Source organism: Neocloeon triangulifer, unplaced genomic scaffold (assembly GCF_031216515.1).
Source record: "Neocloeon triangulifer isolate White Clay Creek 2 clone unplaced genomic scaffold, ASM3121651v1 ptg000015l, whole genome shotgun sequence".
In the NCBI taxonomy this organism is placed as follows: Eukaryota; Metazoa; Arthropoda; class Insecta; order Ephemeroptera; family Baetidae; genus Neocloeon; species Neocloeon triangulifer.
In genome coordinates, this window is record NW_026775557.1 from 2,781,755 (window position 1) to 2,796,429 (window position 14,675).

Below are 14,675 nucleotides of genomic sequence, written 5' to 3' on the forward strand. Positions count from 1 at the left end.
AGGAAACTCGTCTCAAGAAATTTCAAATTTCTCACTACAGCCGTGATATTATATGTGAGATAATCAAGTGAATCAAACTTGACTGCATCAGACTGGACATCAGGACATCACTGAACACTGAACAACGGAAAGTGAAATGATGAACAAGTGCAACAAGATGTTGATAAGTACAAAAATCAGTTTTTTATTACCTATTATTTTTTTAATCGTTTTGTTCAGTGCTAATTGTAAGTAGATTTACTTGAGGGTTAAGTTATGTATTTTTGATTTGCTATATAAACATAATGTATTTCCTGTTGTATGTGTTACGTGACTTATGTGAAAAATTGCAATAAAAAATGGATCTCTACTAAATACAACATATTTTTCTTTGCAACAAGAACATTCCTACCTTGTAAAAAATACAAAGCAAACATAGTAAAAAGGAACAAATAAAACCCAGTAAAAACAACTAGTATGGGATAGTGAATTCAACAAACCTACCTAGTAAAATTCAGCTCTGTGCTTGCCTAGTGAATTTTACAAGGTTCGCTCAGTTAAAAGTACAAGGTAAATGAAGTACGCACCTAGCTCTCAAATACCTAGTGAATTTAACTAGGCAACATAGTAAAAAATCATTTAACAAACCACTACCTAGTGAAATCAACTAGGTTCAGGACCTGAGGCAATTTTAACAAGTTTAATCTTGTAAATTTAACAGAGAGAATGCTAAAAATTTTCTGTGTGTTGGTATAATTTTACGGGCGCCTCTCGATCCGTTGCGTTTGCGATGAATGTTTTTTTAAAATCAACTAGGCTTTTCTCAGAATCCATATTTCCAGTTGGCTTGATTTATTGCGAGTACCTCGTCTCCGGCTGCCAAATCCGCTCAAATTTATTCGCACCACTTTTATCTGCGCAGATAAAAATATCAAATATTTTTATTGCCAGAGCTGCTTAGCTCGTGAAAGTTTTTGTGGACCCAATTTTTGTTTTTGTTAAAGATTTAACATTTAATATTACTTATTTTGTTGCAAACAAATTTTATTTACAATTATATATAAAATACAAAAGTGTACAAAAGTTTACAAAATTCAATGTTTATTTTTTTATCAATTAAAACTAATCCAATTCAATTGAAATAATAAAAGAAACCTGTAAAATTCATCACGTTGAATTTTTTGCTAAATTTATTGAATCATGCGTACAATACAAATAAAAAAGACAGATTCCTCAAAATAATTTATTGTTGCAATGTAAGAAAGCGATAAATCACGAGCACTTTGCGAAACGGACCCCGCCTGGGAGCGAAACGGTGGCCGCGTGTGCAGCGCGCGCCGGTTGTGCCTTATCGTGTGTATTGAATTTCCATCGGTCGCGGGTGACCTGGCTGCTGCAGCTAGGGTGGTGCCCACACCGAAAGAATAAGTGAATCACTGTGCGATTTGAATAATAATGTGCGCGAGCAGGAACAAGAGAGGCCGTTTGATTTACGGCGGGGGGGAAAGGGTTTCTTAATGCAGCCATAAAATGCAAAATTTTATGTTCGGGAAGGTCGCGTGATGCCACACGCAGGCAGACAGACGCCGCGCCGCGGACTCCACCCAAACGCTGCTGCAAATCTGGGACACACGTTAGATTTATCGAGCCAATCCATCGCTCGCTTTTAATTATTCCTTCTTTTCGGACTTTCCGCAGACGAAGCTAATTGTCAACCTGTTCTTCCGATGCGGACAAAATCATATAATTTTAGCACGTGGTGCAGAAGAAACCCTTCTACGTGCTGCTGGCAATGGCCGATAAACGTATATATTTAAATTTCTCTCCGCGCGGCCATATTTTAAGAGCAAATCGCTATTTTCGCCAATAGAGATAAAATCTTATTAAACGCGTTGCTTGGGTGCTGCCGTGCCGCGCTGCAGTGATTTATGCGACCTAATAGGCCATCAAGGCCTTTTTGCGTGCGAATAGACTTGGATTCAAATTAGACACACAGAGAGAACAACCAGTTTTTTATCTTGCTTGGAGATGAGAAACTCCATAAGGACCCACTTATGGTTGAAAACTAAATACAATCAAAGAGAATGACTTGATCTGGTTCCTCAGTGAAACCTCTCGATGGCTCTCAATGAGGCTTTGAAGTGGTGAAAATAATTTATATGGAGATTTCTTAGCAACCGAATTGCTGATATATTACAATTGAAATTTTGCAAAGTTGGAAAATTAATTTTGTAAATAATAATTTAATAAAATGTAATCGCTGATGCAAAATTTTTTTAACAAAAATAATATAGTTTTTGAGAATTAAAACCGCAAAGAAACCACTTGAAACGGGAAATAATTAAATTACTAATTAAGTTGGATCAAATGTTGCCCTTAACACTTTAATTTAGATATCAACCCTCTTATAAAAATTAATTGAAATTGTAGAAAATTTTCAAGTAAAATGTAAGTTTTGAATTTCAAACTTTCATAAAATTGAATCAATGTGTGTGCAAGGCGTGAAAAGTGTCTTCTGGCCTTTTCCGCGTGACAGAGTCGATGAAATTCAAGGGGCGCAGTCGGCGCTCCATTGATTGGTGGTCGATGAATCAGCAGCGTGCGGTCCAGCAGCTCGCAGACCACAGAGCACGATTCGCCACAAGCAGAACCGCCGTGACAGAAATTGTTGCAGTGCGACCGAAAAGTCTCAAGCACGAATATTTCACATTGTTTTTTCACCCTTCGTAAATTTGTTCGCGTGCCTCTGCTAGGAAAAGATTGAATGGGCGTGTTATGTAATGTCAGCCCTCAAAATAAGACAGCTTTAAAAATATACCACACTAAATGTTTAACAAGTTCCCGCACTTGAAAATTAGCTTGATCAACTGTTCAGTGATAATTTTTTAGTTCAAGCATCGTTTGCGGGACACACAAGTGCTTTCTGAGAATTGCAGCCAAAAGTTTGAGGCAAATTTTTTTTTAAATGTTTGAAATTCAGAAGTTTTTCTATAATATTAATAAAAACCATTTTGGAAAATATGACTATATAATTTTTGAATTAAATGCAGAATTTTCTATGTTGAGAAAATTATGGATTTATTGAAAGAAATATACTCAATCTCGATTAGGTGTTGATGTCCTGCCTGATTGAAACTGATAGAGGAGAATGGAATTCATTGAAGCCGTCACTCGGCACTCTTGTCAGCTGATCGCGCTGCTGAATTGATTGATGCTGAACGTCACCGATTCCCTTTCTCAGATTCCATTCTCTCTCTTTCATTACAAACGTAGTTCGAAACGAGATCTTTATCGCGAGACGACGCTCGAAAATTTGTTTATGTGCACTTAAAATTTGCTCTCGCCGCGTGTTAATTAACCTAATTATCGAGTGGGACGCAGTGTCGGCTCGGCGAGTGAACCTGCTGCTGCTGCTTTTTTTATTTCCAACTCCGCATGTGGCGATATTGTAATTTAAGGTGCCGCCGCTGGAACAACTCTATTATCATTAATTCATGCAGAAAGGCGAAATCTGTCCAAACGCGTGCACCGAACCAACCGACCGACCAAGCCATGACAGAGCGGACACTCCAGCCGCCCAGATTGAGGCCATGTACATAAATATTACCTCACACTCTCATATGCGTCTGCGGAGATTTGACACAAGGAAAATTTGAGTGAAGGTCGACAATGAGAAAGTGCTTTTTTCAATTTCCAACTTTTATTTAAAAATAAAAAATAAATCACGCCAAGATTATAGAAAATTCAGATTTCTCTTATTGAAAACATCAAATTTTTATCTAATTTTCTTCACCTTCCAAATTTAATTCATCCTCCTAAAAATTGAAATCTTGAATCAAATAAATTTGCATTCAAATGATGATGATACACTAATATAATACTCAATTTTACGACCGCGAGAAATAACCACCTGTTCTCTCTCCACGCGAATATTCATTTTTGAATTGCTCGCGCAAACTCAATTGAATAAATTAACTGGGGCGCACAAAAAGCAACTTTGTAACATTAACTGTGCCAAAGTGGCTGCGGCGACCGCAGATAATTTGGTCGGAAAATTTATTCAAATTACAGAGCGAGCAGGTTCTGCTTATTAATACGTAATATTTTACTTATCAGCGCAGTTGATTTGTCAGCCGAGTTAATTTGTGCAAAGCCTTGCGAGCTGAGCGCGTGGAGCGGCGGGTTATAAATAAAATATGGGCACCTGTTGAAGCCGACGATATTGTTAGGCTTGTTCGCAAGCTGTTGAGTCTTGTAGCTGTCAGGGAGCTGCCTGTTTTCTCGCCGCTTTTTGCAGCTCAGCCTCCCTTCTTGCGTAAAATCGCAAACGTCTTGATCTGGCCGCCGCCGAAGAGTATATTTTTCTCCGAAGAAATTCTTAATAATACATTAGCGTCGAGCAAACAGACAAAAGCGGGAGAAAGAAAGAAGTGGCTGATTTATTTTCTTCTATATTTTGTGTTTATATAAAAAGAAGGAAGCGTTTTAGATTCCTCTTTTGAGATAACGATCAGTTTCAATTTATTTATGGAGTGGTCTCTTCCACAGCCCAGCTCATTGTACAAACAAATAACTTGCTGCTTTCCTGTCTGGAATTGAAAAAAAAAATAATGCTGCAGCTCATTGTCCGATTAGAGTTATTGCCGCGGTGGAAAGAAGCGGCTCCGTTTTTACCTCCCAACCCATCATTATGCGCCATTACGCGCACTCTTTGCTGCTCTGGCGAGATTTTCCAATTGAAAACAAATGAAAAACACATTATTGATGGCCTCTGCAGCCGAGACGTGTTGCTGCTTTTAATTGCGTACAAACTGATAAGATAAATTAAAAGCAATAAAAAGCGTCTCTCAAAGTTCACACCGGGAAATTGCTTTTTTTTTGTAAAGATGAAAACTAATTCCGAATGATTTTGTGTGTTTCAGGATCCCACAGCTTGCAGTCTCAGCAAAGTTCCTGTGTCTCTTGATGGTAAGTCGCTTATTTATTTCTTCTTATGCTTTTTGTTTAAAACCTCGCTCACAAATCCAATAAATTTGTGAAAATTCGCCTAATTTATGAAAAGTTTGCTTGTTTGCGTTCGCAGGTGGCGATTTGCGGCGCGGTGCCCGGCATGGTCCACTCAGTCCGTTTGCACAACGACTGCAGCAGCAGCGAGCTGCAAGTGACCCCCCAGGGCAAAGTGTTCTCCTCCAACAGCTTGTCCTTCAGTGAGTTTCGTATTTTTCATCCAAAACCCTAATTTTAAATATAAATTAAAGGTCCTGTAATCTCGCCCTTCAAATCATATATCACTCCCCTAGCGTGATTGATATACCGACATTTTTCCTGAATAATTTCTTCTTTTGATTTATATCTTGGAAAAAATTCTTCTCGCCTCCGTCCTATTAAATCGACAGGTCAGAGATTAATGAGGGTGGAAACCCTTTTAAGTGCCTCTCACTCTCCAGAATAACGTTTCGGTAGTCAAAAAAATGTATTCTGATAAAATCCGTTTCCTCCCAAAGTTTGTCTTTGCATTCCAATCGGTGCATTGATTCGGATTCTCTCTTTGTCCGAGACCATCATAAATAAGATAGGCGGAAAAAGACGCGCCGAATTTGACCCACCCGCGCGAGATCTCTTTCTCTCTCGCTCTCTCATAAAATAATAAAACTGAAAGAAAATAAGCAGCACAATAGTGTTGTCACCCACTTGTTCTTTTCTTCTGTGCCCTTGTCGTGCGTATACGATTATTGTCTACTTTCCACTCGAACACGCGTGACAATTCAAAATGTATAAAAAGGAGGAAAGAAAATAATATAATATAAAGACGAATAAATTTCCTCGGCTCGTGCGCGAGTGTAGGAAGTGATTTTTGTTCTGCTCCTCCGACACACACAGGTCGTGCTTTTATCTCGTCAGCTCACCGTATTATGCACGGGGCACACTCCCATCTCCGACATCCATTATTTCCATTTTTTATTGCGTACACGCCGTGTTATTATTTCGATCCGATATATTCCTTTATTGGGCGATAAGTGAACCGTATGGGAGTGCTGGATTTAGGAAAGGCTATAAAAGCTTTTTAATCCCGCTTGATTCATTTTCTAATCAAATTTTTTCTCTATTTGGAAGAGGAATTTGTTTTATTGTTTATTTATATTGAACAATTGGCCTACTTTCGTGTCATGGTGTTCCATAAAAGGATTTTCTGACCTCAGTTCCTTTTTTAAAGCGTTCAAAATGTAAATAAGATCCCACGAAGATCTTCGATAAAGAACATTTAGCTCGGTCTAATTAAAAACAATGTCCCAAAGTAAAATACTGCGATCAATTAAACAACTTTAATCACAATGCTCAGGGTGAATTTTTATCTGAAGAGCAAATATATTCTGCTCAAAATAAAGCAATTCTCTAAAATTGGTGTTTTTTAATGGAATTTAAAATCAGCTTTTATTCAATGGGTTTTTAGTCTTTGTTTAGAAGGGAAAAAAAATAATATTCTGCCTTACAATATTTCAACTGCGGACTGCTTCCATGAATTTATGAGCTGTGAAATTATTTTGAGTATGGAAATTTATTTTATTGTAATGTTTTCTTCTAAATTAACAAATGTTGTAAGAAAAAGTTAAAAATTTTTAAACTCAACAATTAAACAATAAAGATTATTTTATAAGCAATTTTTTACAAAATCAGATTTTATAATAAATTTGGGTTTTAAATTCAAAACATTGCAAATCAACTCACTTTCCTGCTGTACAACAAAAAAAAATCTTTTGAATCTTTCAAAAACTACCAATTTTCCGCTGCCTTATTATTTATTCATTATTCTTTCTTTCTTTTCATTTCACTGATGGTTTTTTGTTATTATATTAAAACGTTGCATGAATTAATTTTGTTAATTTGTGCAATTTTCTTCTGTTACAGATGAGCTGCGGCTGGAGTCGGTGGGATTTGGCAAGCTGACGATTTTTGCAGAGCGGTCGGCGCGCTACTTGTGCTTCAACAAACGGTGGCGCTTGGTGGGCGCGAAAAAGAAGCACGGCAAGTGGTGTCAGTGGCAGGAGGTGATGGAGGACGGCTTCAACCGGTACCGCTCGCTGGCCAACCTCAACTACTCGCTGGCGGTGAATCCACAGGGACAGCCGATGCGGGGCGAGAAGACGGTGCTGGTGCGCGGCCGGCACGGCAAGCGCGCCCGAAGGTGCGGCCGCTTCCTCAAGCGGGGCCTCAACCTGACCGAGGCCATCAACAGGCACAACAAGGGCGACCACCCCATCAAGCAGCCGCTGCTGCCCCAGCCGGGCCACCACCAGCACCGCCGGCCCCGAAGCTGAGCCGCCGCCGCCGCTCCCTAGTCATCTCTCTCTCTCTCACCCCCGACCAAACCTCTGCGCTTCAAAGACACTTCCTCTCTCTCGCTCTATCTATCTCTCTCTCAATCTGACCCCGATTAATTTTAATGTCTGCACTCTCAATTAAGTGACTCGTTGGTCGCAATCGACCGCCGCCCCCCAGTTGCCCCATCAAGTGTGCGGGGAGCCCCACAAGTGACCCCCAATCTCTGCTGCTGCAGCGTTGCCGCGCGCCCCCGCCAAGGACTCGAAATAACCATTGTACTTTGAACCTCTGAGATGTAAATCGTGTTGTACAAATATGATACAGTTAACGCCAATAAAGATGGACGCTTGTGCAAGTGAAAATATATCACAGCATACATGCATCGCAGTTTGATTCATTTCGAAACGAAAAGTGAAAATATTTATTCATGCAGCAAAATTCGATGCTCTCACAGAGAGTGCAACAGGTGGTGCTATTTTCTTGGCAATTTTAAATCATGAAATTTGTGGTTGCTGAATATGAAGTAGTATGTGGATTTGGAAACTTTAGTGCGAAATGCAGATTCATAAAAATAAAGATAATTTATTACACGCATACATCAAATTTTCTCAAACTTTTGCCATTTGAATTCATCACTAATTTTGTTAAAATTTAATAAATTATGAATTAATTTAGCTGTTTAAGTTTTGCAGCTCCTTATCTAATCAGGCAAATTCTGATTGTTAATTGTAAATTATTTTCATGTACATTAATTAAAAAACGAACAAATTCTTTTTCATTGGAAAAAAGTTTTAAAGGATTAGGTGAAAATGATAACGATTAATGTTTTTTTTTTAATAAAGCAGACTGATCTGATAATTTTCTAAGAATTATTTCCACATTGCATTTTCATTCAAATATAGTTGAATTAAATTGAAATCATTTAAATATAAGCAAAATTCTTATGATATGGCATAGTTTTGATCTTTGTAAAAGAGGAGTTTTGCTTGATGAAATGCGGCGCCAGAAGGATTATTCTCTGCGCTGCTTGGCATCTGCGGAAAAGCGCACACTGTAGCTAATCCTTTGTTCTTCTCTTTTTGAACGCAGAAAGCGCAGCAATTCAGTTTTATCGCAGCACAAACACCGCGTGTACCTGCAAGTCATGGTAAACAGCGCCGCATTGCGCCGGAGTATTATTTTTCAGCAGGAAGAGAGAAACGACCTAACTCTCTGGAGAGAGAAACGCTTTTCCTTTCTATATTTACGGCGGGAGGATGCTTCGCTGCTGTTGTTTATGAATTTGAATAATTCGGCCATAAATCTCGGCTGGTCCAGGAGGTATAATTTTCAGTCGCTGCTGCTGGCAGGACCGAAATTCTAATATCAAGTTGCATTTATATAGAGAGAGGGTTGCTTAACAGAGACCTCAAAGGAAGCATCAAGCGGCGCTTATTGTTTTCAAACTCACCCCCGAATCTCTCTGTAGTTGTCGAGACATATTACAAAGGTATAAAAAAACGGGAGGAAGACGAGGGCGAGCTTTGAATCCCGCTGGCTCGCCCGCCGACCTGGGCAATTACTCTTGTCGACAGTCAAGTATATAAGAGAGTGGCATCGTTATGAAAAAATTCGTATTATGCAGAGCCGCACGGTTAAATGTTTTCCAGTTTTTCTGCAGCAGTCGTCGGCGTAAAGCTTTTAACGTCCAAACGGGGTGTGCACGCTTTGATCTCGTTGCGCGACGTGTATAATTATGCGTGACCCTTTCATCCTCAATAATTACATGTATCAGTGCGCGCGCCTTTGCTCGTAAATTACCTTAAAATGAAAGATGAATCTCGCTGCGTTTTATTATTGAAAATTGAAATATTTCCTCAGCGTTTTAGGTACAATAATTGTTTCATTTTCGTCTGATGTATATTCGAAAAGAAAAAAATTAAAATTGTATCAGCTTTGTGCAATCAATAAAAATTTACGTTGGTGAAAAGGTTTGGTGGATCATTTATTTTATGTATAATTATGCTCAATATTGTGACAAGGAAGAATCTCTGGAAATGTATTTGAATCCAAAATAATATAATACGCAAGCCGTTTCAGCAGGGTTAAATTTTTAAAGATGGTTTTACATATCGTTTATTTACAGAAACCGTGATTGATAAACTTATTGGCTTGAAAGAATGAAAATGCATGCCAAATTTTTGACATTCTATTTGAGAAATTAATTTGAACTAATTATTTAATGTCTCAAAAGATTTGTATCAAGAAATTAAAAATTAAATTGAAGCCCCGGATAAATAAGGCATATATTGGATTGCGATTTTCCTCAATTCTGAGGCTTCATCAGAAGAAAAACTGAATGTTTTAACTGCACCTTTGCATTATATGTATATATTACGAACAAGAGACTGTCAAGTTTTTTTTATAAAAGTTTCGGTACGTAGAACTATCATAAATAGTTTAATAACTGGGTTTGTTATCAAAATTTGGTCCTTTTGGTACACAGCATTTGATGTCAATAAAGCCGCAACGCCGTAAATGACAAAAGAATAAACTTTTGAAATAAAAAAACTTAAAAATTTGTAAATTGCAATTCATTAACTTTCCTTGAATAATATACAATTTAAATTTGTTTTAATTTTTTAATAAAAAAATTTAAATATAAAGCCTTAAGAAAGGACGGTTCTGACGTTTTTTGCTTAAAATTGACTATTTCTGATGTATTACCTAAAAAAATTCGGGGCGTAAAAGTTGCCGTTTGAAAAGAATGTTTATTTTTCAGTCAAGTCCTCTCATATAGAAAAATATATCTTTATTTTTGTTGGCATTTATCCGTGCTTCCATGTTTTAAGATTACGAATCTCTCGGCAAAATAGAAGACTTTTTAATTGAGTGGCTGAACTCGGCGCTATGAAAGCAATAAATTTCGTCCATTGTATGTGGAGCCGCGGTGACGCAAGGAATGAATGAGTCGGATCAGTCGGACGCCCGGCGCTTTTTTATGCGCGTGTCGTTGTTTTCGCGCGCCACAGAGAGAGAGATGAGATGTTGCATCTCTCGGATCAGCGGCTCTTCCCTTTGGGTGATGTTATCTCCCGGCGGAACATATTTCGGTGGCGTCGTCGAGAGTGTGAGTGCACGCAGCTCGTAAATTAAAGCGAGCCGAGAAGTGCAGAACGCGCGCGCAGAGTGCATTTTGGCGCCGCCGAGCCCATCAGCGGCTTTATTGCCGATTTGTCAAAGAGGCGCGACATAAGGTCGGCCGAGGTCGACACCACACTTTTTCCCCGAGTTCCTGCTGCTGTCATCCGTGCAGTCCCACTTTTTAACCATTTTAAAACATTGCCATGACCAATATAGGAGAAGAGGGCAGACTTTTACAAAGACTCCATTAAATGATTCACGCTTGCACTCTTTTCCCACAACTTTTTTAAATGCATCCTTTTTCTTTAAACAGACTTTTTGAAATCCACGGAATTGAGGATAAAAATTGAGAAAAGTTTGCTCACCAAAGAATTTTTTTAACAAACTTTATTTTCCATCAAATTTATTGTTCAAAAAGTAGTTTTTTAATTTTGCTGTTTGTTATATATATTTTTCTAATGGTAACCAAAACTGGGAGCCTTTTTTATTGAATAAAATCCCATTTTTTTTCTTTTAACTTCAAACGATCACAATGCCCATTTTCTATCACTTCCTTTTTTTTAAATAAAAAATGAGAATTTTATTAGATCGTCGTTTTGAAGACTTTTTAATGAAGTAATTTTCAATGAAGCGTGGTTAATTTTGTGTTGTGTAAAAATGATAATTTTATTTTAGTTCAAAAGGACCGCTGAACTTCCGCAGAGGTCAAATGCGTGATCTGAGAGGGATCACAACTTAATCAAAAACAAGCGACTTGGAAGAGAAACGCACTCTCGCGTGGGCGTGTGTAATATTTTAAAAATTAATTGATCGAAACCGTGTCTTAATCTTTTCATCGGGTTAGAATGTATAAGAGAATGGCTGGAAACGCGCGTCTTCCTTCCGCGGCGAGCGCACAATTTCCAAATTCACAAAAAGAAAATAATATTCGACGGTGTCCCTCTTATAATAATATAGGCCTCCCTCGCTGCATTTATTATAAATAGAAGAGAGTCAGCCGCAGATCTTTTGCGGCGTGTTTTGTGGAGGAAATTGAAAAGCCGCCCAGCTGCATTGATGTGGACAAAATTGAGTCTGTCTCGGTGAATGGCTTTGGGTGGAAATTGGGAATAGAGAAAAGTCGTTTTGGCTGCACCCTCGCTCTCGCGCGCGCACCGGTCCACCGATTGTATATAAAGAAAAATAATGTGGGTCAAAAAAGCTGCCGGATTGATAATTCAATAAGCGCGCGGACACGACGACGACGGTCAAAACGGCGCAACCCCCCATCGCGCGAGAGATGAAATTGAATTATTGTGAGCGCGCATCGCGTGAGATTTCTGAAGCTCATCTCGGCGTTTTATGAAGTGCCTGACAGAGTGCCGAACCGCTCAAGAGCCCCGAGGCTTAGCTCGGCTCGATCCGTAATTAAAAAACTCCTTCCTCGCAGTCGCTTGCTGGGAATGAATATCATTTTAACGAGAGACAGAAAACCAGTCGGGGTTGGGAAAAAGAAATAATTGTTTCCCCTCTGCATTCTCTAATGATTTCCACCTATATTTGAAAGAGTTTGTCTCCCGCTTGTCAAAATATTTTTCCTAACTCGATCGTCTGACTTTAAAAGTCTTTGGATTTTTATTTCAAAGATATATACATGCAAACAAAATCTCGCGTGAGCACTTAAATAAGTAATTAAAATATATATATGCTCGTTTGGCTTAAAAGCTCAATTTCCTTAAAAATTTCATCGCCCGTTTGAAGAATGCTGAGCTCTCAAATGCACGAGTCGGCGGCTTTTCCGCCCACAATAAAACTGCGCCAAGTGCTGTTATTAAGTGCGTGCCGCCGAGTTTAATTAAACGCTCCGAGATTAACTCATTATCAAGAGCGGAGGAAAATCTGGCGGCTTCACACCAAAAAGTGGTATATAATACAAAAACCTGTTGACGTAGAGAAATTTTCTAAACGTGCTGCCGTACATTTTTTGGAGAGTGAGGGCACGCAGTAAATAATAATCTTGTTCGTTTCAAAAGGGTGTGTGCGAGTGCGTACTTACTTGGCTCACTTGTAATCATAGTTGCCGGCCATGTATTAGACGAACCTATAACGACCTCTCAGTGGCAGAGCTGGCTGAGCACATTAAAATAAAATGATTTGATGGTTCCAAATTATTATTTTATTTATAAATGAATGGCAATAGCGATCGTAGATAATAAGAAAATTAATAAACACGGAAACAAATTAGTAAATTTATAAAAAAAATTACTTTTATAAATCATCAATAAGTAAATATAAGAATGAATAAAACAATTTAAGTAATATTTAAATATTAAAAATATGTTATAGAAAATGCAACTATTATTTTTTGTCAATATTATTTTTTAAACTATATAAACTTTCTATATATTAATAGTTTTTAATGCGTCTTGTTATAATAAAAAATTGAAAGTTTTAAAAAAAAAACCATTTAAGATAAAATATGTTAGTGTGACCTATCATTTAAATAAATTTAGCTAAATATATTAATACCTTTTATTATTTTTTTTTTTATATTTGTCATTCAAGTATTTAAAAATATATAAAACTATTTTTCAATATCATCAAAGTGTAGAACTATTTTTCAACATCTTCTGAATGTAGAACTATTTTTCAACATCATCTGAATGTAGAACTATTTATCAACATCATCTGAATGTAGAACTATTTTTCAACATCATCTGACTGTAGAACTATTTTTCAACATCATCTGAATGTAGAACTATTTTTCGACATCGTTTGAATGTAGAACTATTTTTCGACATCATCTGAATGTAGAACTATTTTTCGACATCGTTTGAATGTAGAACTATTTTTCGACATCATCTGAATGTAGAACTATTTTTCAACATCATCTGAATGTAGAACTATTTTTCGACATCATCTGAATGTAGAACTATTTTTCAACATCATCTGAATGTAGAACTATTTTTCGACATCATCTGAATGTAGAACTATTTTTCAACATCATCTGAATGTAGAACTATTTTTCAACATCATCTGAATGTAGAACTATTTTTCGACATCATCTGAATGTAGAACTATTTTTCAACATCATCTGAATGTAGAACTTTATTTCGACATCAGTTGAATGTATAGAACTATTTTTCGACATCATCTGAATGTAGAACTATTTTTCGACATCATCTGAATGTAGAACTATTTTTCGACATCATCTGAATGTAGAACTATTTTTCAACATCATCTGAATGTAGAACTATTTTTCGACATCATCTGAATGTAGAACTATTTTTCAACATCATCTGAATGTAGAACTATTTTTCGACATCATCTGAATGTAGAACTATTTTTCGACATCATCTGAATGTAGAACTTTATTTCGACATCAGTTGAATGTAGAACTATTTTTCGACATCATCTGAATGTAGAACTATTTTTCGACATCATCTGAATGTAGAACTATTTTTCGACATCATCTGAATGTAGAACTTTATTTCGACATCAGTTGAATGTAGAACTATTATTCGACATCATCTGAATGTAGAACTATTTTTCGACATCATCTGAATGTAGAACTTTATTTCGACATCAGTTGAATGTAGAACTATTTTTCGACATCATCTGAATGTAGAACTATTTTTCGACATCATCTGAATGTAGAACTATTTTTCGACATCATCTGAATGTAGAACTTTATTTCGACATCAGTTGAATGTAGAACTATTATTCGACATCATCTGAATGTAGAACTATTTTTCAACATCATCTGAATGTAGAACTATTTTTCAACATCATCTGAATGTAGAACTATTTTTCAACATCATCTGAATGTAGAACTATTTTTCAACATCATCTGAATGTAGAACTATTTTTCAACATCATCTGAATGTAGAACTATTTTTCGACATCATCTGACTGTAGAACTATTTTTCAACATCATCTGAATGTAGAACTATTTTTCAACATCATCTGAATGTAGAACTATTTTTCGACATCATCTGAATGTAGAACTATTTTTCAACATCATCTGAATGTAGAACTATTTTTCAACATCATCTGAATGTAGAACTATTTTTCAACATCATCTGAATGTAGAACTATTTTTCGACATCATCTGAATGTAGAACTATTTTTCGACATCATCTGAATGTAGAACTATTTTTCAACATCATCTGAATGTAGAACTATTTTTCGACATCATCTGAATGTAGAACTATTTTTCGACATCATTTGAATGTAGAACTATTTTTCAACATCATTTGAATGTAGAACTATTT

The 14,675-nt window shown here is 36.9% G+C and overlaps 1 protein-coding gene across 4 annotated transcripts in view; it reads left to right on the plus strand.

Annotated features, from left to right (window-relative positions):
- Positions 1 to 7,952, plus strand: part of LOC132202397 (uncharacterized) — a 34,048-nt gene extending 26,096 nt beyond the window's left edge. Inside the window, exons 2-4 of one of the 4 annotated variants that reach the window (XM_059629285.1) lie at positions 4,902 to 4,947; positions 5,042 to 5,186; positions 6,886 to 7,951. In XM_059629285.1, coding sequence (XP_059485268.1) covers positions 4,902 to 4,947; positions 5,042 to 5,186; positions 6,886 to 7,295 — 601 coding nt within the window. In that variant the 3' untranslated portion in view covers positions 7,296 to 7,951. Of the gene's footprint in view, positions 1 to 4,901; positions 4,948 to 5,041; positions 5,187 to 6,885 lie in introns of all 4 variants that reach the window. The other 3 variants (XM_059629287.1, XM_059629283.1, XM_059629286.1) reach the window with 3 other exon arrangements.
- The last annotated feature ends 6,723 nt before the right edge of the window (positions 7,953 to 14,675 follow it).